The 23,039-nt window shown below is 45.3% G+C and overlaps 1 protein-coding gene across 7 annotated transcripts in view; it reads right to left on the bottom strand.

The window, feature by feature from the left end:
* The window catches only part of dock9b (dedicator of cytokinesis 9b), a 44,707-nt gene extending 21,683 nt beyond the window's left edge, over positions 1 to 23,024 (bottom strand). For 2 of the 7 annotated variants that reach the window (XM_037472898.2, XM_062561347.1), the window contains exons 1-9: positions 14,281 to 14,945; positions 8,310 to 8,426; positions 5,329 to 5,418; positions 4,152 to 4,234; positions 2,670 to 2,739; positions 1,942 to 2,037; positions 1,170 to 1,304; positions 885 to 1,059; positions 598 to 653 (exon numbers count right to left, since the gene is read on the bottom strand). In XM_037472898.2, the coding sequence (XP_037328795.2) occupies positions 598 to 653; positions 885 to 1,059; positions 1,170 to 1,304; positions 1,942 to 2,037; positions 2,670 to 2,739; positions 4,152 to 4,234; positions 5,329 to 5,418; positions 8,310 to 8,426; positions 14,281 to 14,442 (984 nt within the window). In that variant the 5' untranslated portion in view covers positions 14,443 to 14,945. Of the gene's footprint in view, positions 1 to 597; positions 654 to 884; positions 1,060 to 1,169; positions 1,305 to 1,941; positions 2,038 to 2,669; positions 2,740 to 4,151; positions 4,235 to 5,328; positions 5,419 to 8,309; positions 8,427 to 10,044; positions 10,180 to 14,280; positions 14,946 to 22,360 lie in introns of those variants that run through there. The other 5 variants (XM_062561345.1, XM_037472956.2, XM_062561346.1 and 2 more) reach the window with 4 other exon arrangements.
* Between the last annotated feature and the right edge of the window lie 15 nt (positions 23,025 to 23,039).

Raw genomic sequence — 23,039 nt, 5'->3', positions numbered from 1 at the left:
TTCTATCTTGTAAACTGCCAAATAATTAGTTACGGTTACCAGATTAGCAAGCAATGCTAGGCTAGTGGTGTACATAACTGTGGCCGAGAACCAGAGATCGGCACATAGTGTGGACTTGTAGCTTAAGGTTTGCCTGGTTTGCCTCCTGGGAAATGCCAAAGTGCCCTTGAGCAGAGCACAGAACCCCAAAACTTGATTTTTCATTTCTAAATATTTACTAAAACAGCTTTATTTGCCTTTGACTACCGTCAAAGTTTGACGGCAGTCTTTGAAGTTTGACGTTTGACTTGTCATGTTTAGCATCAGTTCTTTTGCCCCATCTGGCCTCTGCATTTGGAGACAATACACACTACAGCAGTTGTTTGCTGGGTTAGCACCAAGAGGAAACCTGGCTCCAGGATATGTAGCTGTTTGGCAATTCCACCCCGAAGAAATTCCAAACTCAGAAAGCTTTCAGGTGAGGTCATGTGGCACCTTCAGACATCCAAAGCTCCTCCACTGTACGGGGAGCAATCTATATGGTGGTGCTTGTTAAGTGGTCAAACAGAGGTGTTTAGTACTGTTTTAGCATTACCACAGATGGGAAAAACAGACTACCTGAAAGCTGTCTTGGAAACTTCCGGAGGTTAGGTCTGTTTTTCCCTGCTCCTCGTCTGTTGGAGAGATCAACATATTAGCTAATGCAATTGTATAGAATACACAATAATGTGTTGGTCTCTGTCGCTCTGTTAGTAGGATTACAGTACTACTATTAATAATTAAGTTGTTTGTCAAGCATGAGAGCTTTTATTAGGAAACGTCCTGCACACATAATAAATGAGAAAAATAAGTAAGCTGCTAAAACGAGATGTCATGAAACCAAATGAAAATGCACCAAAGCCCACCGTCGTGCAGTTCTACGTTCCTCTTCTCTTGCATGGCCTGTTCAAAGCTGCTGTGGAGGATCTTATTGAGGGTGCCGATCCACTCCTCCATCTCTGCTTCGCTGTCTGCAGCCAGCAGGAACGTGCTCTTGTCCTGCATCTTCAGCTCAAAGGCAAACCGGCGCACTTTGCTGTTCTGAAAGAACGATTTCACACAGTCCATTTCAGTTCTTTTTATTAAATCCAGGCCCATCATACTGTGGGATGTGGTTTAAAAAGCCTTGCCTAGTGCATAATATCCTTTACCTGAACAACCCCCATGCAGGAGTCAAGGAAGATGGTTCCTTTGGGTTCCTTGGTGGTGTTCTCGTCCTTGTAGAAGTTAAGGTTGTAGGATCCATCTCCCAGCTGGGCCAGATGGAAGTACCTCCTCTTGAAGGACTAGATGGGGAAAACAAATAACGTTAGCATCCCGGAAGGCCTCTTTATCTCTAAAAATATCACAAGGGCGGAGATGGGGCGTGTGAAAGCTTAAGGGTAATATGACAAAGAACATATGTGCAGAGAGAAAAAAGACAAACATGAGAGGAGATTTATCGTCCAAGGTTTGTATTACCTTTACATTGATGTGTTGTGATTTCATGAAATAATCCGTAATCATGACGGATAGGACACCAAATCTTTCCTTTTCGATAGATCGTATCCATACCAACACATTGTTTTCAAAAGGGAACAGGCAGTGATTGATTGTAACATTGTTTGCTGTGTAAACCATGGGATGAAAGGTAAATGAAACCTTTTCTCAGTGGGGTTCTTCCCATAGCGTTACATTGACGGTGAGGAGTTGGCCAGCTGGGTTAAATTGCAAAACGATCGCAGCGTTCTCCTTCATACTGCACCAAAATCAAAATGAGTTGTCCCAAAAAAGGGTCATAGTTCAATTGAGTTGCTACCAACATCTGGTGAAAATGTCATGTCAATAGCTCCTTTGGAAATATATTAACTGAGAAAAATGGTGACGTGTTCAATACTTTTTTTCACCCGCTGTATATTTCCCGTAGGTTGTGACCGTACCTACCCGCATAGTAACGCTGATCGCACTGTTCATGTTTCCTTTGTACAGCCAGCCGTGTTTGGACACTCCTCCCTTCTGAGATCCAAGGGAGGCTGTGTCCTACGAGAGGAGGTGCCAAAAGGAAAAAAACATGAATAAACGGGTTTTCGACCGTTAAATGACACACAGATGAGACTCATGCCTCTGGGTGTTTCTGCGTATCCAGCAGAAGACATACACATATGAATTCATTTACACACATTAAGCTTAAAATCCTGCTGACACCCACGAGTTTAGTCCTGAGACGGATGGTCTTCATTTACAGCAACAGTGCACTTCTATAATCCCAGGGGGGGGGGGTTTAGCTAAAAAGGTATGTCCATCATAGGTCACTGGCCTCCCGTCAAAAATCAATCCCTGAGGCGAGGTACTTTGGAAGAAGATGTGCCCCTTAAAATGCTACAAATGCCTCAGAGATGTCAGCTATTCATAGGCGAGGGTCTAGAACATTAAACAAAACATTCAACGGTTGTCTCGCATTAGAGAGTGGAAGTGCATAAATTATCACAATAGTGTGCAATAAATTCAACATAATGTTTGTGGTCTGTTTTGTTCCCTCGTCATCAAGTTTTCTGTTTGAACGAGTTTGGGTAAGGCCTAAGGGAAGGTCGAACATCTGACCTCACAGGAAAACAGGACCGACGACGTTCTCTTGAATAGGAAGAAAGAAAGTTTGGGATGGACTCGCTCACCTCGTCTTTTTCCACATCTTCATCTACCTCGAACAGGTGAGCTGCCAGTTTCTCTGGTCTCAATACCTTACTGAAAGCACAGGGAAAAGATCCCTCAGGTCAACTTGCGTTTTCTGAATGGTGAGTCTAGACTTACATGTAGTGCACATAAACGTTAAATAAAACACTAAGGAAATTCCCCTGTAAACACAGCAACACAAACACACACACACACACACACACAGACTGGCAGAATCCAAAACAGTGTAAAGAGAGATCACCAGGTTCGAGGTAAAGTAGTTAAGTTTGATCATTCAACAGTAATAACATTAATTAATAACAACGATGAAAGGTTGGGGAGAAAAGCTGAATCACAAGACTTGTATTAGAAGTACAACGCAAAGTGTGACAGATGTAAACATATATTTGCGTATAAAGGCAGTAGTTGAGTCGTGTGGGGGGAAAGAAGTGGACTGAGTTGGCCAATTGAAACGCATTTAGGACCCACTGGCTACATGGGCTTGTTGATTTGCTCGCCACTCCTGTCTTGAGTCTCAAGTCTTATATCAGGCTGTTGAGACTGGCCGGAGGAGAAGGTCATTTCGGCCCGGATGTCAATTGGCTGCTACACAACCACTGGAATAGTATTCATTGCCCCGAGAGGCTAAATCCGAGATTGATAAAGATCACATTTGTTTGATCTGGTGAGTCTCCGGTAATACCATTCTTATTTGGTATTCATGAATCTTCAAAGGTAAGAGAGGATTCAAAGTAACTACAAATTCTTGACGATTTAATTCAGAAAAGACATATTCATGTATGTTTCAGAAAAAGCAAATTACAAAAGGATGTTTCTTTTTGTAATTCCGAGTAATTCTCTAGAAATTATAGCTTGTCTGGAAGTTGCCTGATTACTGAAGCTGATTCTCTAAGTGCAGCTTGAACCCCAGACGGAGAGTTCTCCCTTTGAACCTTCGAGGACCTCAGGGGGAACCAGCAGCATAAACAGTGTGTAGGCCGAGGCCAGGGCTTGTCGGCTTTTTACGCTACAATGTTTTAAACATGACACACAACATCTGCACGGCACATTCCTGTGCTTAAGGAACAAGGCTCTACCAAGGACACACGAGACATTGTGGGATTTCCCTTGAGCTTCGATGATATCAATCAACAGCAGTCCCAGAATAGCTCTGCTTATCCTTGCTAGAAAAACATAGGAAGCCTTCTATTGTTGTTGCGGAGGAGCTTCCGAGACACACATTTCCGTCTTTTCTAGAGTTCTGGCTCAAACAGTCATGTGGGGGCTGCAAACAAAAGGGCAGTGTCACTGAACAAAAGAAAGATCCACAATATCCCTCAGCGGGCTTCTACTGCTTTTTGGGCCACGCGCTAGATAATGCAGAGCATGCTTCTATGGATAAAGAGCTATAGAGAAAACTAACTAACTAAGAAACACTACTATTAATACCCATTAAGCAAACGCTCTGTGCCTTTCACACTCACTTTGGGAGCTGACGGAAGTCTCCAGAATACTCCTCATACTTGTAGTTGACCACGTGCCAGTCGGACTTGTAGGTCTTGATGCACTGCGGAGACAGGGTGTGGAGAAGGGGGCGAGGGGTCATTTGAACAAAGGCAAAAGAAAGAAGTGTACTCGCACATGTGTGGTCCGAAGGGGCTCAGGTTTTTAAAAAAAAACCCTAAATAAATAGAAGTATATTTCAGTGGTATACAAAAAACCTTCAGACCTGAACTAAAAGCAGACTGGAAAGAGCTGTAGCGGAGGCATCCATGGGAAGACCGCTCCATTGAAGTGGAGGTCGGTGTTAATAGGGGATGTAAATATCACTGAGGAATGGGGAGGATGGGAGACGGGGGACCAGACATATTTGCTCCAGACTAGATTAAAACTGCAGACCACCAGCAGAGAAACATTTAAATCACCCCTCCTCCCCTGGATAAGTTGTTCCTATCCGGGTGGGACTTCCCCGTACGGTGTGCAATGCAGGACGCTATCGTAACATCTATTATTCTTTAGTTCATCGTCTGTTCATGCTCACCTTTGTTTTTGAGGGATGATGTTTTTTTTAATGTATTCATCAATTCCGCGAAATTCATCAAGTGGCTGAGGCAGGGGTCACTAAAGAGTGGGGAAAACAACGGACAGCCCCATGTGGACCAGGCCTCCCAGCGACTCCAGATGTAGTTATGATGTAACTCCCAGCAGCAGCCACGGGAGACTCTGCCTCTATCAGGCTCTATCGGGCCGCACCCCAGCCGAGTCCAAGCTCCTTTTAAAAACAACATGACGTGAACCACCGCTGAACCGCGGACTCCATCTGCGGCCCTCCCTTCCGAGAAAAACGCACGGGGCGGAGAACACAAATGGAAGTTCACTAAAAGTCTAACGGCAACACGGTAAACGGATCAGTGCCCACCGTGGGCTGGATTCACGTCCAAAAATCATGTATCTGGGATACGGGGTCTTACGGGGTGTCGGAGCCAATTGCATAATCCGGACGCAAGTGGAAGCACCTGTGTGTGGGTGAAAGGAGCGGAGAGAAGGCCGGGGATAGAGCGGGGATTTGCTGGGGATGGCGGGGCTGAGGCTTTGGCCCAAGACGAGAGGGATAAGGAATGGACAAAGGCAGGCTGGCGTTCAGGTATGTGTTAGCTTTACCTCTTGGACGAACAGCGAGTGAGCTTCTTTCTCTGCCGTCTCTGGCACGGTGGAGAACAGAGTCCTGCCCTGGCGCCTCAGGGTGGAGATCTGAGGGGGAGAGAGTAAAAAAAAAGCAGGCGTGAAAAACAGACTATGGGGAGAGACTGGTACAACAGATCCATCCTGATGGGGTTTGTTACACAAATTCACTGAACGCTTTCGCATCTCTTTTATGGTGACGTGATATGACGTTGTGTTGATCAATATTGAGAAGATATCTTTGATTGTGCAGAAAAAAAGACCCATAGTCTTCTAAAGCTGACCCGCTGCTCCCCGCTACACATCATGTTAGCATTGTTAGCTCTGACTGGCGAGGAGAACGTTTAAATCCACCTCTTTCCTTTTTATGCCGAGAGTTAGATGATCTGTCTGCTAAATGTGACGCGAGCAAGTTAGTTTAGCTTAGCATTAGACGCTTGACGCTACTAACCTAATACAAAATGGTACAAAATGAGATTTCTATGACCCTTTGAATTGGGTCTAGGTGCTCTATTTATTGTATAATGATATTATTGATTATCAACTCTGAACTATTTTTTGATGAAAGGTTAGTGAAGTATAGAGAATGTTTTACAGAGAATGTTCCGCAGCCTGTATTGTTCCAGACAGCTATTTATCCTGTGATCTTTATTAGACATATAGAGAGAGAGAGAGCGGAGGGCTACGGCCCATAGCTGAGGAGCAAAAGGAGCCTCGGGGCATTAAGACAAGATCCCACTGAGTTCTGCTTTTCAACTCAAGCCACAAAGCAGAGTTGGAAACCGTGGCACAATGACCTAGTTTTGTCCCCAATTTCTATAGTGGCGAGCATACACATGCATTCAGTCTCTGTCCTCATTGGTCCAGTGCACGCTTACAAAAGCAATCAAAGATTTAAAGAAGCCTAAACGTCTACTATAACAAGAAAAGAAGAAGAAAAAAGCTCAATAAAAATGAACTGCATTTGTATGCCTTGGTTGGAGTTGAATAAAAGCAAAACAAATATTCAAAATAATGTTTGTTATTCTTCCTGTAAACTCAAGTAGCTTGACTCTGTTTCATGTTTGTTTAATACATACAAATGCTCAAATTGAAGAACAACATGCTAATTTGTGACTTTCAGAGCTGCTGAAGCGCAGCCTTACCACAGCTAGCACGTCTGTTGGTTACAATCTCATTAAACTGTTGAAAAGATCAAGAATATTTTCCAAAAAGGTCCAACCTTTTTTGGGTCTCAAAATTCCAAGGATGAGTAGATAATGACTGAATCTTAATAACACATAACTCAGTATGACACTCCATAGATACTCCAGTTGTACCCGTACAAGCCTTGGAGCCCATTCCTCTGTCTGCACTGAAAAACCAACAATTCAACACACGCACACACAGCCAAAGCACGCCAACTGTCAATCAACCGTTGGAACTGCCTGCTGCCAATCAACAGCATTCCTCTAACAGTCGTTAAACCGGAGCTTTGATGGCGCCCACTGGGACAGAGGAGCATGTTCCCTCGGGCAGTGACACGGGCAGATAGGCTGATGCCAGGAAGGAATTGTGATCTTTAGCGCGGCTATCTGGGCAAAGTGGTCCGAGCCCGGGGGAAGAGCAGTCTCCTGAAGGAAGTCTTTCCACTTTGAAAGATGTAAGTGGTTTTACCCATACACATGAGTAGAATCAAATATTTGAAGACTCTAAATATGACTAAGCAAAATGGAAACATATACTCCGTTATGAATAGAAATATCATCCCAGGATCCCTCCTGTTCTACATACCGTAGTTAACCCATAACTCTTCGTTGCAGTTGCTGTACAAGAGTGTGTATCCATAGGTGCACGTGTCTGTGCGGCACAAGGAAATACTAGACCCATATGTCCCCCGCCCTCACTCTCCTCTCTAAGGCCGGCCGGCCGACCGATGGACGGATGCCTACGCACATGCAGGGCTAATGGCTGTGCTCTGCAGACGGCCTTATAATGAAAACCACTCATCATCAACTGATTGTGAAACAGTCCAGTAGCAAACTGTACGTTGAGCATTTCCCAACATACTCTGTGTATGGATGTCTAATGGAGCTCTACAGTACTTGCTTGTAGGTGCACTATTGCACTAAGAATAATAATAAATCTGAGCAGACTTATCCTTTTTAGTGTGAGTCCTTTATCTTTTTTTCCAGGAGACTTGAGGAATGACAAACATTTAAATCCTTGTTCTCTCTTGCTCTCTCGAACTGGGAGTGGACCTCGCTGAGATCCAACCCTGCCCTACGGTGATGTAATGCCGAAACGGTCCCTGAGCTCCTTTTGGACGCGAGCAGCAGATCCACATAGCGTGTAAATGTTTGTAGAAGTGTGAGCCAGAGATTATATGCAGTATATTTTTAACATATGGGTTGGGGGCGGCACGGTGGTGGTTAGCTGTGTCAGCCGTGCTATTGGCTGGCAAACAATCCAAGTTGTATCCTCTTCTCTCGCCCGATGACAGCTGGAATGACTAGTTCTAGATAGTGACCCTGCAAGTAAAGCAAATCCATCACTTGTGTAAACTCTTTTTCAAATGCGAGAGGGTGTCAGATTTTAACATACACTTTAAGTGTATGTTAGGAACCCCTCTGCAACCTCCTGCTTTACAACAGTACGGTCATCCATTTCCACTCCATGCAGTTCCCATCTGTGGCCTTTGGCTACCTCTGTCCGTCACATTGTCCTTTGTCGCTTGTCCTCTCATCATATTAGTTTCTCTCCCAAATGGTAACTGAGATTACTGCGAAAAGGACTATTCCATCTCGGCTTTCATTCTGATGCTGCTGCTATTTATGAAGTGTTGAATCAAGACATTAAAAATGCATTATACTCAAAGTATTGAGTGGCATTACGGCCTTACTCAAGACCAGATTTAAGGTCACTGCTCTGACCTGTGAGCAGTTAAACTAACATGTAGGTAAACGTTTACTCCGTCTTACCTGGAAGTCATCCATGGGAAACTGTAGCATGTCCCGCAGGACATCGCTGATGATCTGGGTCTTCCTCTGCAGAAGCACATTCTCGTAGTCCAGAGGCTCGATGATCTTCGGTTTTACCTGAAAGAAGCAAAAATAAATCAGTGGATCAGCAAGGGACAAAAACATAGCGAGGCAGTTTTTGTTCCCATCGTGGCCTTTCATTGAATCTCCGGAATCATCATTTGACCGATCATTGCACGATTAATAAGGGTATCAGTGTTGCACGTCTGGGGCTACAGGCTGCTATTGTCTTTTACTGACAGCGGCGGGAACTGGCACAGAGACAGAAGAGGGGAGGCTGGAGGAGAGCAGCAAGGGCTGAACGGGTGGATGGACGAGCGAGGGTCGTGCGTGCGCCGTTGTACCAGCCGCTGTGTCGTGAGCTCACGATCCCGAACCCCCGTGCCAGAGAAAGCCAAGATGCACGGTTTCGCACGGCGCCGTTCCTCCCTTCCTAGTGAGTCCGTACGCCGCGTTGTGGACAAAGGTGGCTTTGTGAGCGCTGATGCGCGGCAGAAGGTAAGACAGCAGGGTTGGGAGAGAGAGATGGAGAGATTAAACTCCCTGGCTCTGACATTCCACAGAAAAAAGGATTCCTCCGACTGTGTGCTGCTAGAAAACACATCTTGAGATCCTGAGGAAGTAAACAAAGCTTTGATCCATATACCAAAGGGATGCATAGATATCAAATTACTGATTTGATTAAAATAATCAATCGTCCACCAGCAACTTGGTAAAGAATCTTAAAATTCAAGTTAAACATGAAATCAAATTCCAGTTGATAATGTATATTGTGTAGCTTTAATTTAAATTCTTATTATACAATATTATTATATGATGAAATTACCCAGAGTTCCATCTTTCTGTACATTTGCCCGTGCAGCTGCCAAGAAGGGCCCGGCTGTGATCCACATTATTTGGATTAGCCTCTTCCCAATGAGCACAGCGTAACAACAATCAAAGAGTCTGGGCTTTACATTTCTATTGCTCCAGCCAATCCTCCCCATGACATCACTAAAATGTCCCTCCGCAGCACTCAGCCCCCTTTGGATGTAAAAGATCATCTGATAAGCAGAGAATCGGCCCTGGTTTCCAACTGGATGGTTGCCGTTCAGACGGAGGATAATGACAAGCAGCTGTGCACTGTGACACCCCGGTAATGATCTCACATGAACGCGTAAGAGAAAAAGGTGTGTGATCGAGTTTGACTTTGCTGTGTAAAAGATAGTGCAAGTTAAAAATCGGAATATGTTCAACGCAAAGGGGACCATATCATATCTATACTGTGTAGCAATAAAGTGACTCATTCTTAAGTTTCCCTTACATTGGAAATATCTACACTGTAGAATAGCCTCATTTTTTCCACCTGCATCTTTTACGATTGAACTAACTTTGCAGCCAGCTTGTCAGGCGCAGGAACAGTTAATGAACAAAGAGAGCCACAAGTGCTCCATTTCCTAAAAAAAGATCAACGTTCAACCCCCTGGAGGGGGTCTGCCCCGAAGCTGCTATTCCCCATTTCCGTCTAACGCTTTTAAAAGAGAAAAGTCTTTAAAGTTAAGGGAGTTTGAGAGATTCAAAAAAAGAGAAAACAATCCCAGCGCATGGGCTCCATTTACACACCAAAGGAAGGAGAGGACTTTTAGAAGACAAACATCCACTTCTATGTCAGAGATGGCTTAGTGCTTACACTTACCGCTGCCACCTGTGACCCGACCTCCACCTCTTCCTCTATCTCAGCCAGGCTCTTGTACTGCTGCGGGGACTCTATCACCATCTCCCTTTTGGGAGCTTTGCCGGCTCGGCCCTGCATGGCGCTCAAGTCCTCCACCTCCACCCCCCCCCTCCCCTCTCCCCCCCACCCCTCTTCCAGGCCTGCCGGTGTCCGGGTGTGAGACTCACTGCGCTGCCATGGCCCAGAGTCACCCTGGAAGCGTGTGTCCGTGAAGGCAGGAAGATCTCCTCGCCGACGTCCAGCGAGACTCCCTCTATTCTCAGTAGCCCGGCCTCCCTCTGTCTCTCCCTGTCTCTCCCTCTCTCTCTCTCTCTCTCTCTCTCCCCCCTGTTCTGTCTCTCTCATCAGAAGGGCCCCTCCCACCCTCACAGCTGTGCAGCTGTGTGTTTGTAGGTACAGTATGCGAAGGGGAGCAGGGGAGAAATGGACAACTCCCCCATTAAAAACTTAAAAGAGGCCCAGAGATTGTGTTGTCATGCGCCTGCTCCACCTGCCTGTGTGTGTGTGTGTGTTGAAAATGTAAAGAAAAGGTTGAAAATATGAGGAGATGAATTTAGAGGCCAACACAGAAAAATCAACTTTCGGGTGAACAAAACAAGTTTTTCAAAACTCGTCCTATGCGTTTCTGTAATTTCTTGTTGTTTAAATGACAATTCAGTACATATTTTTTAAATCTATGTTGCATTATGTTTTACTGAATTTAAAAGCAATGTTTATAACAGGCCAGCTGTTAAATAATAATGATCCCAGTCGCTTCCACACAGTGAGGCATACAGCTCGTTAATGAAAGATAGTGTTCTTTTGGTAGCTTGCCAGAGAATTCCTTCACAATCTGATGATGTGACATAAAAAATGGTCTAGGTTTTTCTCCAACGTCACTTCTGATTGTCGGACGGATCCCATGTTGGACTGAAAAGCTGCTGAAGACACTGAAAAGACTAAAAATAGCAGAACGCAGACATCCAATCTGTGTTGCTAAAGTTCTACTCCTCATTGATATTTCGCTGTGCTTTGAACTGGTGCTACTGCCGTATCCGCTGCGGCGGGCACTCACAGCATGGTCAGTGAAAACACTCTTATCCGGCTCTCAGGGACCAAACACACACACACACAACCTTCAAGAACCGTTTGAGCTGCCCCTTGTTACTCCGTCCAGTCAGCAATCCCCTTCGTTAATCTTCAAGAAAACATGAGGCGCCTCGGCTCGCCTGTTCTCGATGGGAGAGTGTGCTTGCAAACGATGACATTTAAAGTTTTCAACGAGGAGTTAATGTGGGTCAAATTATGCAAATCCATTCTTTTCTTTTTCTCCCCTCCGCTGCGTAAAACTCCCCGAACCGCCGTTGATGTTTACAAGCCTCTGAATCTCTGACTTAACGAGCATGATAAATAACTCATCTAATTATCTCCATGGGTTGAGAAGCCTGTGGTCTCTTGAAAGAAAGGAAAGGGGGTGGAGGGGGTGGATGTCAGAGAGAGGGGATGACAAGCCACGGGTCAGGATGACTTCAAAGGCCTCTGCTGCACTTTTCGGTGCGATCCCCCCAGACAAAAATGCACGAAGGGCGGACAAGGATGTGTGTGTGTGTGTGTGTGTGTGTGTGTGTGTGTGTGTGTGTGTGTGTGTGAGTTTTACTCTTTGTATTGCATGGCTCTCTGATGTGTGAGGCACTGTGAATGATTTGCATAGCTTGTTTTAACTGTACTCTCTTCAAAGGGACTCGCTGAAATGTACCATTCAGAGAAATAACTTTAAAAATCACACGGTGAGATGAGGCTGTTCCACTCCACCGGGTGTGGGGACGCAATAAAAAATAAAAAAAAGCAGCAAAAAAACGAAAAGAGGTCTGGCAAGCTCTTCAATGGGCGACAATGACAGATGACAAGAGAGGCTTTTTTTAGGGAGTGGCCACCTTGGGATCTATCAGAATGTGGCTGGATTCGAATTGTCAAATTTGCTTGGGAAGGTTCCTAACTGAGTGAAATGACCCGGAAGTAGTGTAAGTGGCTGTTGTGATACAAGCTGAATTCTCTAATGCTAAGGGACCTTTAATGCTTCCTTACTTAGCTCCTTTAGCATAGGAATCACTGGACCACCTTTACGAAAGGAAAGGATATCATAAAAAAAAAAGAAGACAATTCGAATCCAGCCTCTAAGTCCCTCCTCTGCTGTCTGAATGTGGTAACGCCCACTCACTGGTTGCTTAAAAAAAAGATGGCAATGGCCAAAATCAAAGATGGCGTCGGCAAAGGGAAAAACTGCTAATAATGATAATAATAACTGGCAGTAAATCTCTGAGGTTCTGAACTACAACCCAGGTGCTTTGCGAAGAAATGCTGACTAAGCTTGTTGGAATCAACCTCTTCTTAGCAGCAGGACCAACGGCTCTCATTGACATTCTGGGGTGAAGTATTTCAAGCCGATCAAACCCAACTCTCTGGTGTGACTCTCGCCTCTTTGGCCCGTGAAGGGCCGCGGGGGGGCCTCAGAGACGGCGTCACCAGCTCGGCGTGATAATCAGCCTCTTGTCAGAGACCCCTGCTCTGCCAATGAGGTCATCCCGCTTCGCTTCACCCTCGTCTCCGGCGCGCTCCCTCTCGCGCTTCCTGGGGCCGTCGCTGGTACCGCGCCAGAGTGGCCGCGCAAGCCCGCGTCCGAGCGTGTGCACGTGCGTCGGGGGTGCAAATGAGTTTACAAGCCCATCTGCGTAAGAGCTCGACAAAAAACGAAGGCATCGTCAGAGAGGGAGAGAGTGAAGGAAAAGGATTTATACACAGCTTGAACTCATTAGCAGATGTGAGCCTTCCACACCCTTCCCAAGAGGCACACACACACGCGCACACACACACACAATGAGAGCGTCACACAAGTCTGGGGAGACTTGCATGAGGGAAATTACGTAATTTTTGGGCGCCGAGCATCGCTGCGGGCACCCCGGGGAGAGAAAGTGTGAGGGCGTTGCGTGAAAAGAAGCGCAAACTCCCCCCATCAGCCCGACCCGTGATACACACACACACACACACACGTGTAACAGGAGAGGGGAGCTCCTCTATGACGTCAGAGCTCTCAGCGGTGCTGATGGATTGGGTCGAGACTGCACAGAACCCAAAGAGCAGAAAGTCCCTGGGATAAGTTCACGTACAAACAGAATGTGGATCTGATCAGGCTCCTGTCAGCTTTACAAAACAACCAACCCATAACTCGCACTAGACCAGAACCCCAGAACAAATGTAGCAGGACTTCCAATATTGTACCATGTGCATTCAAGTGTCCAAAACTCATGGGTGGATAAAAAAAAGAAAGGCTATCAGTGGCCTGTTGACCTAGACCCGTTAGAATCAACACTTGTGCTCCAACTATACTGTTGTTTATTTTACTGAACAGAAGAGCGGGCGCCTATTGACGGAAGGGTGACCTGTGAGGGGTCGAAGGGACTGAGAGTCCAACAGAGAGGAAGCTTTGGTGGCTTAGCTGTGCTTCCGCATTGCAGCTTCCTTAATAGCCTGCCACTGTGTACTCAGACGGAGAGATTTGGTGGAAACTAACTTGATAACAAAGTTTTTACTACGTTATGGGTTGATACCTTTGGTCGGCACAGTGGAGACCAATGAACAAAACTGATCAATTCTCACACTGGCCAAAAAAAAGGGGGCCGCTCACAATGTGCGTTCGGTTCGCTGTTTTTTGGACCTTTTACATGGCACCGGGAGAATGTAATCCAATTGTTTTGTGTGAGCGAGGGCCTGGGGGAGGCCTACAGCAGCTTAATGGTCGTAAAGGAAACATAGAATCCAAAAGAGATAATGGTTGATAGCGATTCTCGGACCTCAGTGGGCACTAGAGGCCCTACTTAACACCCTCCCTCGCCATTGATTGTCCATTAAATCGGTTTGATTCGCAGGGCGGACTGCGAGGTAATGGAGCTAACTTTCCGGGGAAGCAGCTTAATGTAGTAGTCCATAAAACCGGAGCGGAATACGACATGAACACAACTTTTTCCTAGAAACTGTAGCTCGAGCTAGTGGATCAATGAAGAAAATCAGAAAAGGAATTCTACAGAGATAAACCCTCTTTGATAAGCTTTCTTATATATTTGAACTAGTTTGCACCTGTCATTTAGTGTAGTACACATTCTGGTATATCGGTTAAAAAAGAAACCAGAAAAAGAAACGGCAGTATGTCAAAGTGGGTTTTACCAGATGGGTGGTAGAAATACACGGTTGAGACCCCCTCAGGCTCAGCGTCTCCCCGTCCTCCTCCAGAGCGCTCAGCTCCGCTGCCCCCTTGATGTAGCCGCAGTTCCTCTCGAGGATGGAGCGCAGCCCCTCCAACAGAACCACGCTGGTGGTGCATCCCATGGTGACACCGAGCGCTCGCCACCACCATGCAGGAAAATGAATCTCACCACCGCAGGTCTAATTGTCAAACTCTTTGCAAGGCGGATGCAGCAACTTGACCTCCGTCTGCATGAAGATAAAGTCGCCTCACAGGTGTGAAAAGTCACAGAGGTATCAGTTTCCACGGGGGGAGGGGGAGGGGGGAGGAGGAAAGGGAGCCAAGGAGGATCTGCCAATCGTTCCCGCTCGGAATGCAACCGATACCTTCTGAAAGCCCCGAGTCGTAGGGACGAGCACTCGGAGGAGAGAAGCTGCTCGCTCAGCCGAAGAAGGGCGTTCCTCTCCTTCTCCCTGGGGGGGCGAGGATGCTCACACGCTCTGGCTTTGCTCCCTCTCTCACTGACTCCTCTTCTTCGCCGGATCGCTTTCCCTCCCTCTTCTCTCAACCTTGCCGTCTCTCTCCATCGTTCAATCACGTCTGCCACTTTCCCTTCTCCTCTCCTACCCTCCTCCCGCCCTCCCCCCTCCTCCCCCGTCGCTCTTACAGCTTAGTCACTCTCCGACTCGGCATGCTTCGTCAACAGTAAAAGCTGCGCGTTATCAACAAAGACGCACTCACGCGCAAGCCAGGCTGCTGCGGCGGACTCCTTTTCTCTGCGCCCCCCCCCCCCCTCTTTTCCCTCTTTCCTCCTTCCTCCCGCCGGCAACGAAAAATTACAAGCTATGCAGTCATCCCTGTGATGTCACTGACATGCCCTCTAAGACAATAAAAAGAAAAAAATGATGATTTGACTTCTTTTGACCCACGTTGCCAGGCCCACAGACACAGACTCCTGGTCTGACTGATGAATTGAGCGCGGTGCGTCATAGGGCGACCAGGACAAACCCGCCGACCCTCTGCGAGTCCTCACCATTTAATTAGCGTCCTCACATCCTCCGCACAGGAGCAAGGGTGTGAGATGAAGGATGCAGCCCTGTTTATGTGAGGCTAATTTAAATTATTTTCTGAAGGTTTCTCTCCGGGCACCGGTGTTAATATTTCATCAGTGGGTGACATGCTCACCTACTTTCGAGGTGGAGGATGCAGCAAAAATGTGTAAGAAGGAAAATGACATGGAAAGTAAGAGAAAAAACAACATGGAAGCAGTATTTGGAATGCCAGTAAAAGGTTATAGCAAACAACAAATGAGAACTAGAAAGGAATACTTCAAACTTGGAAATATTTGTAACTGATAAACAAAAACAGGTTAAAATAGAGACATTGTGTTTGATGGAAGGGTTGAAAGAAGCTGGAAGTTAGCAGTGTTTCCATCCAATTATATAGAGAATTTCAAGCCTTTTTTTGAAACAGACATCTGCCAACTGGGGAAACTATACGGATTGCACATCCGGGGCGGATTCCAAAATGATTTCAGCAGAATCTGAAGAAGACATTGATCAGATGCAAGCAAACCAAATGTGAGATGTTTATCTTCTTATCCACAATCATTCCTTGATCATAAATGTACTTATGAATTCGTTTTTGCAATTTCAGACAAAAAAGTGTTTATTCTGAAAAAACTGAACATAAGAAATCAAGTTTGGTCGCCTGGCAAACAACACCAGCTATTTTGGAAAAGAAAGAAAAGAATAATTTGTGCCAATACACAGTGCATCGCTCAAGCTGCAAAACCCAAATAAATCAAACCTGGTGTAAAGATTCAAAGGAAAACACTAAATTGAACCCGTATTTCCATTTCCAATGTCATGCCTAAAACACTGACAGAATAACGCTGACAGAATCAAGATCTTCCTGTCCAAGGGTGTACATGTTGGAACACTTAGACCATGAACATTTGTGCACAGCACCTGGTGGAGACGTGCATCACTGCTGCCTCTTACAGGCTTCTCCTAACACTGCAACAACACTGAGGCCTGGCGACTCACTGGGGGGAAAAACATGTCAAACAAGACAGACTACGCTCCTTACCTCATCTGTTCGATTGCTTCACCCCCCCCCAAAAAAATAAATGCCGGCACGCAATCATAAGAGCGTTGCCCAAAACCCCCCGTAATGTGGAGCCGCAGAGCACGCAAAGCAGAGCAGTGACTCAAGAGAGAGAGAGACGGCACGGCGGCCAAGTTTCACTGCAGCGGTTTTGATGGAAACGGCATGGAATCTGGGGATCGTTTTGAAAAAGCTAGCCCCCAGAGACTTGTAATCAACTCTTATTGTTGCATGTACCGGTCATGTGAATAATTCACTCAGGGAATCCATGTCCAATGTGATTATGTAGCATTAACAGCATTAAAGTGGTATTTTTGAACATTGAACACAAAGCCATGTCAATGATTAGCCATTCTAGCATGTTATCTAATTTCTACTAATTACTAAAATGTCAGATGTGGTTGGTTGATTTATTTTGCAGGGACTGTGGCTATAAACCAGAGTCTTGGACAAATGAAAATCTTATCTTGTTGCATCATCTATTTCAGTATACTTTGCATCATGGATTTAATAAAGTTGTCAAAAATTCTAACCAGAGCCACATACCACCAAGAGAACTTAAAAAGTTACAATCACTTGAGCCCTCTATTCAGACATAATATAAATGGGCATTCAGCTTGGAAAAAACAAAAGGTAACATATAATCAAGAATACGAGACCGTATTCCAATTTCTTTTCATTTTGTCATCAAAGCTGTTGGGACACAAACAAGCAAAAAAGATGATTTGATGAATAACTCTCCTCTTGTGCTTGTAAAAAGTGAAAAAAACGTGAAGCAGAAAAGTAAAATAGTAAAATAATTAACCACAATTGCACATTACATATCAAAACGGTTGTTACCATGGCAATTCTATATGTGGCAGCAAATTTGTGTTTACACTACTTCAAGCCCTTGGAGCCTCTCACACTCAACATTTAACAGGTTACGTCAAGCAAGGGTTCAGTTAGGGGGGCGTGGGGGGGAACACCTGGACTTGGCCTGTGAGATAACGAAGCGGAAAACCTCATCACCAAGCCCCCACTTACAAGACCACGCCCACTAACAAGGGGAGCGCTTACGTGCTCGTTAAAGTATCGATTTCCAAATGTCACTGAAAGGTGGCCTGGCACATGTCCCCATTGCATTTTGTGTGTGTAGTAGTGACTGCGCTTCTCTTCATCTCAGGTCAAATGTGCCAACGGTTTCCATCAGTGACCTCAAATTCGGGCCGATAAAAATAAATCTGGTTTACACGCATGTGATTTGGGCACTGATAGTCTTATGATAGGCCTGCAGGGAATCCGGCCGACTAGGAGAGAAAAAGAAGAAACGTCTTTAAACCAGCGGGGAGATAAATCAGCACACTGCTGTCGCCTCAATATCCATATCTACCTCTGCTCTGATCTATTTCTACCTGTCTCAGATTAACTCTCACACGGAAGGATTCTCATGCGACCAAAAGCACCACGAATGTTTTCCGCACTAAAATGGGATGGTTATTTTTACACTGAGAACTGGGTGTTTAATTGTGTCAACTGGGTCAGAGGATTTAAAAAAAAAAAAAACAATCATGGTCACTGCCTAATTTCCACGGATTTGGCTGGCTGCCCCGCTGATTGGGATAGTACGTCGTAGCTGTGGCTAATGGTATGTGTCAAACAAAGAAAATATTATTAGAAGGGCACTACGCCAGTTTAAAGCATGAAATGGGCCATCACTATACTCGATAATATCTATGATTTATTGTTCTCAACATATTAATGGTTAAAATGTCCTCATGAATTGTCAGGCAATATTTTGCAAACCTGCCTAAATCTGATCTCTCCAACAACAGCTTTTTAGCCATATTTCCGTGAGCATGAAGCATGACATTGTTGTGCATTCTGGTTTTGATCGTACCGTGTATTTTTTATTAAGTTATCAAAGCCAGCAATTCTGTATCTCTGGAAGGCTTTAACATCATAACCCTGATGATGTCATAATTAAAAATTATGTTATGACACTAGGGCACGGCAATAATACATTATGGTAATTGATTGTCTTTCAAAGGAATCATATCGATATCGAATCATAAGTCAAGATAGCGCGGTGCACAATTAAATGACCTGAATTGATAATAAAGAGCATGTACCATCACACATATCTCATTAAATTGCATGTGACGTATGGAAATACATAGTCACACGTGAAAAAAAAAAAAATAGCGTTGCGTATGATGCTAATGACCATTGTGAACATTGTGCATGCTTACTATCCGGTATTAGCTGTCTATAGATGTCTATGGTCAGAACTGTCATTTTTAGCATGTTAGTAGGGCGGTGTGTACATGGTTCTTGACTCGTGAGCTGTATCCAAAATCCATTCTATAAAGTACTGTAAGCTAATGATGCACTGGCATACCTTTTTGGATAATGTATTATTATTATTATATTTGTTTCTTAACAACAGGATATTTTGCAACACACGTGATATTGGACATCGATCAAATTCAAACTAACCATCAAACTTACCAGGAGAAATGTTTTCCATAAGATTTCATCTTTATGGAGCACCAGAACCGACAATTCATTTTCGGGTGGTAGCAGCGTATGTTTTAAACTTTTATTTTGGTTTGTAGCTTATTAAAGTACACTCGTTGTGGGATCTACATGCACTGTGGAGATCGTGTTTCGACAAAGATCTGTTGGCAATCGGTAACACTGAGAAAGCTTATGTCGGTGCCTGCTAAACCTCAGGCAGATTCCTACCATTAACCACTGACAAAAGAAAAAACTCAAGACAAGATTTTGCCATTCTGAATCAACACCGCAGGCCTCGTCGCAGAAACAAAAAAAAACCCCACAGCTGTCCAATAAAAATGATGTTGCACTCAAACAAGTACAGGCCTTATTTATTTATTTATTTCTTGGAACGCGAGCCCGGAGGCTCCAACGAACGGCTGCTGTGGGGGGAGAGCGTTGCAACGTGTCATGAAATAAGAATTGTTCGTCGCTATCATGAAGATCTGCGCTGTTTTAAACGGGGGTACACAAACGCACCGACGTCAGGCTAGCCGTGGAAACAAAAGAAGACAGCGAGGGGTTATGTCAACGGAGATAGCCTAAATGAAGGAGAGGCGGCGGCGACCTCTTGACGCCACGGACCCATTAGGCGACCAACCCCCCCCCCAACATCACCAACGCAGGTCTTGTATCATGACACAGATGTCGGTTGGCAGTACAGAAGCATTTGCAAATCTGCAGATTATCTCCACCAGGTTTTTTATTTATTTATATGCTCTGAATCAGACCAAATCCTCTATAGCTCACTCACAAGTGGAGCTGCACTGTAGGAACCACTGGGCTGAACCAATAGTCAATTTGGAGCAGGTATTTGGTTGGCTACTCAATCATTATTTTTTTAAGTAGCACATGGGAGAGATGATCTGTGATACAATCAGGCTCCTCTGTCACATTTGTGCCCAGAAGGAAAATAGCAACTGATACGAGCCTAGAAGTATATATATAGCTACAGCCGCCGAGTGGGGCTTGGTGTGTGTGCACAGGAAGAAATGAGTAAAGACGCTCATACTGCAAGGCAAGGAGAGGGAGAAGGTATAAAAAAAAACAAGCATGCATTTTCCGCAGTTGGAAGTGATTATTAAAACAGCGGGGGCTGTCTTTACTGCTCCACTGCTTGGCCTCCGCTCTGTTTACTAAGATAGCTGAGCGAGGCGACCACGCCTGCAGGAACCCTGGTGTGTGTGTGTGTGTGTGTAAGCGAGCGCCCAACTTGCCTGATCTGGTCTTGAACCTAGGTGATTTACCACATATGCAGGTATTCATAATTAATGGTCCCCGTGGTGCTCTGGTCGGAAACCGGGTTGAAGAGGGCACGTTTATAAATAGACAGGACACCTACCACCAATCATCATCCTTTATTTAACACGGCCCAGGGATCTGATATGACATCCATCACACCCTCACACCCACGGTGGACTAAACCAGAAGGAATAATGGATTGTGCTCCACTATCTGGGGAAATTAGTGGGTTACTTTAGGAAGTCGTCAAAACCTGCTTTTCAAATACTTCCTTCATTCTTTTGGATTCAATTTACACAACCAAATAAGTTGCACAGCCAGTGGAAGGACCGCCATCCAGCTTCTTGCTGGGTGAAATCTGAGCTGTGTGTGGACATTCTCTTATGTCTGGTATCCTTGATAAATGTTTTGGTGTTACCATACCAGCATGTCAGTCTCCATGTCAAATGGGCAGGGGAAGACAGCTGCGCCGTGAGTGCAGAGTCAAAAATAGAGGCCCAGCGGAAGTTAGTTCACACAGGAGGCACATAATGGGATCCAGGATCCAGGTGGATGACATGTGAAGAAGGGACAATGTTGTTTCTGATCACTTTAAGTGCAGACGTACCGCTGCCAAAAGGAGTTAAAGGGGAAACTCGTCATGGGTGGGTACCTAACTCTGGAGAAAACAACTGTGATTATGTCACAGTGATGTCATCATGGAATTGGAGACCACAAATTTGAAAAAAAGGTTATGGCTGTAATGTGTAGTTATAGCAGGGAGAGAAAGTAATTGTGGGCAATGTGGGTTGTAAAAATAAGTCAGATTGTAAAAACGTCTATGAAAAAACAAGCCTACTTAACTCTTGATGTGTTCCCTCAGTAACAAACCTTGTGAACATTATTGCTCATTTTTACGTTTTTGCCAGCAGAGCATGATGATCATTTAGTAAATAATGGTCCCATTTAGAGTTCACTAGACCATAAAGCAGAGTAAGCTTTAGGGTGGAGCTACCCTGTGATTGACAGAGCCCTTTAAAACGTTTCTACCACTATATCACTGGAAATATAACAAGCTAGATTTCAGTTTTACATTTAAATGCATTCCATTTAGGTTTCTAATTTCAGGAAGTTGTGAGGGATAGCATAGTTTATATTTTTTAGGATTACCACCATGTGGCATCACATACATTTATCATGGCAAAGTGTTCCTTGAAACTTTTTGCAATAATAAGAAATTAGGCCTTTATTTGGGAAAAATGTAAGCGCTTTCTTGTGGGTGGGAAGCTCGTGAGGGATAATGGGATTTTCTTTCTACTGTTCACACATTCAAAGGGCATGAATGGCATTGAGTGGGAAAAAAAAGGAAATTCACAAAACATTCAGTATCTGGAGCACATACTGTAGCTAGTTTTGTTGGACTTTATACAACAAAATGCACACTTCTGATAGCCCCAATGTTCTGCGAAGGCCATGACGTCACCCTTATGTCTGTAACATGATCACCATCCCATTACAAACTCATTAGCACAGGCCAGATCTCATGGTCACTGGTCAGCGGCTGGTCCTATGAGCCTGATCATGTGACAACATGCACTTGACTGTATTGTGGACACACATTCGGAAATGTATACCAGATGCCTCGCACTGCTGAATTTATGCTTTAGAAACAACTTGACAATTTAATTTAGTCAGACAGGCAATGTGTTTTTTTTATATATAACTGAGAGTAAACTGTCTGTTATTTTTGACAACTTTATTACAAGATCAGTACAGGCGTACTGGGACCTTGGAGAGAGACATCTGCCGTAATTGAAAGCAATTGATCGAGGAGAACACGGTCCTTAAGGACGAGGACAATGTAGAGGAAGATGCCATCACAACAATCCTCCTCCTCAGTTTAATACACAAATTCACAGCCAATTTTACCATTGCCATTTCTCAGCTGATCTGGTTGCAAGGTGCACCTGGGGTGAGGGGGGGGGGGTGTCGGATGACAGGATGGTCACTTTAGAGCTGCAGGTGCACATTTCAGTTACCTGGCAACCCTCTCTGAGAAAGTTGTAACAACAGACACCCTAGCACCAAGTGACATGTCCCCATTCGCAGATAAACAATATAAGTGATACAACTTAACCCCCCTCTCCCCCTCGTGGTTAGAGTGTACAGCGTGCCCCCCCTTCCCAATCCTACCATCAACACGGACGTCCTGACGGCCTCGCAGACGCTCTGCCTCAGCTCCGCGGCGGTGCCCGGCTTGTTGAGCCCCCGGGTGAACCTCCTCGCCTCGGGAGGAGCAGACGCCATGGCGCGGCCCCACCTCTCATACAGACGGCCGGGTCGCCGAGAGGAGCGGGATCCGCCGGGCAGGGGTAGCGGGAGGACGAGGGCTGGAAATCCTTCTCTCGGCTCTGTCCGACGTGTGTAAAAACACACTGGCGCTGTTTGTTTTTGGTTGTTTTTTTTATCCTGGCATCACTCCTGCCCTTGAAGTTCACGTCAGCGGGTGATGTGTCTGGTCCGGGAGCCCCGAGGAGCACCGCCTTCGTCGACAGAGCAAATCCGAAGCTCGCTGCGCGCTCTGTCCCGTCAGCGGAGGTCCCTTCGCGCGCACTGGCACGCCCCCTCGTAGAGATCGCGTCCTACCGGGACAGCACTAAAAAAACTAACTCACGCGCATTTTTCACATTTTGAGTAAATAGATAGGGGTGAATAACTGCAGGCCTATATGACGTTACAGCATTATGTCTACGCGGCGACTAAATGTTCAATCAATAAAAGGGAGCATAGTGTTTTAAGTGTTTGAGCTTCACTTATTACTATTTTGAGGTTACGTAACAATAAAGGCCACCGTAGCCACGGGCTAACGTTG

This window comes from Pungitius pungitius, chromosome 3 (genome assembly GCF_949316345.1).
Source record: "Pungitius pungitius chromosome 3, fPunPun2.1, whole genome shotgun sequence".
Taxonomy (NCBI): Eukaryota; Metazoa; Chordata; class Actinopteri; order Perciformes; family Gasterosteidae; genus Pungitius; species Pungitius pungitius.
The sequence above is the reverse complement of the archived record's forward strand: the minus strand, read 5'-3'. Positions and strand labels throughout refer to the sequence as shown.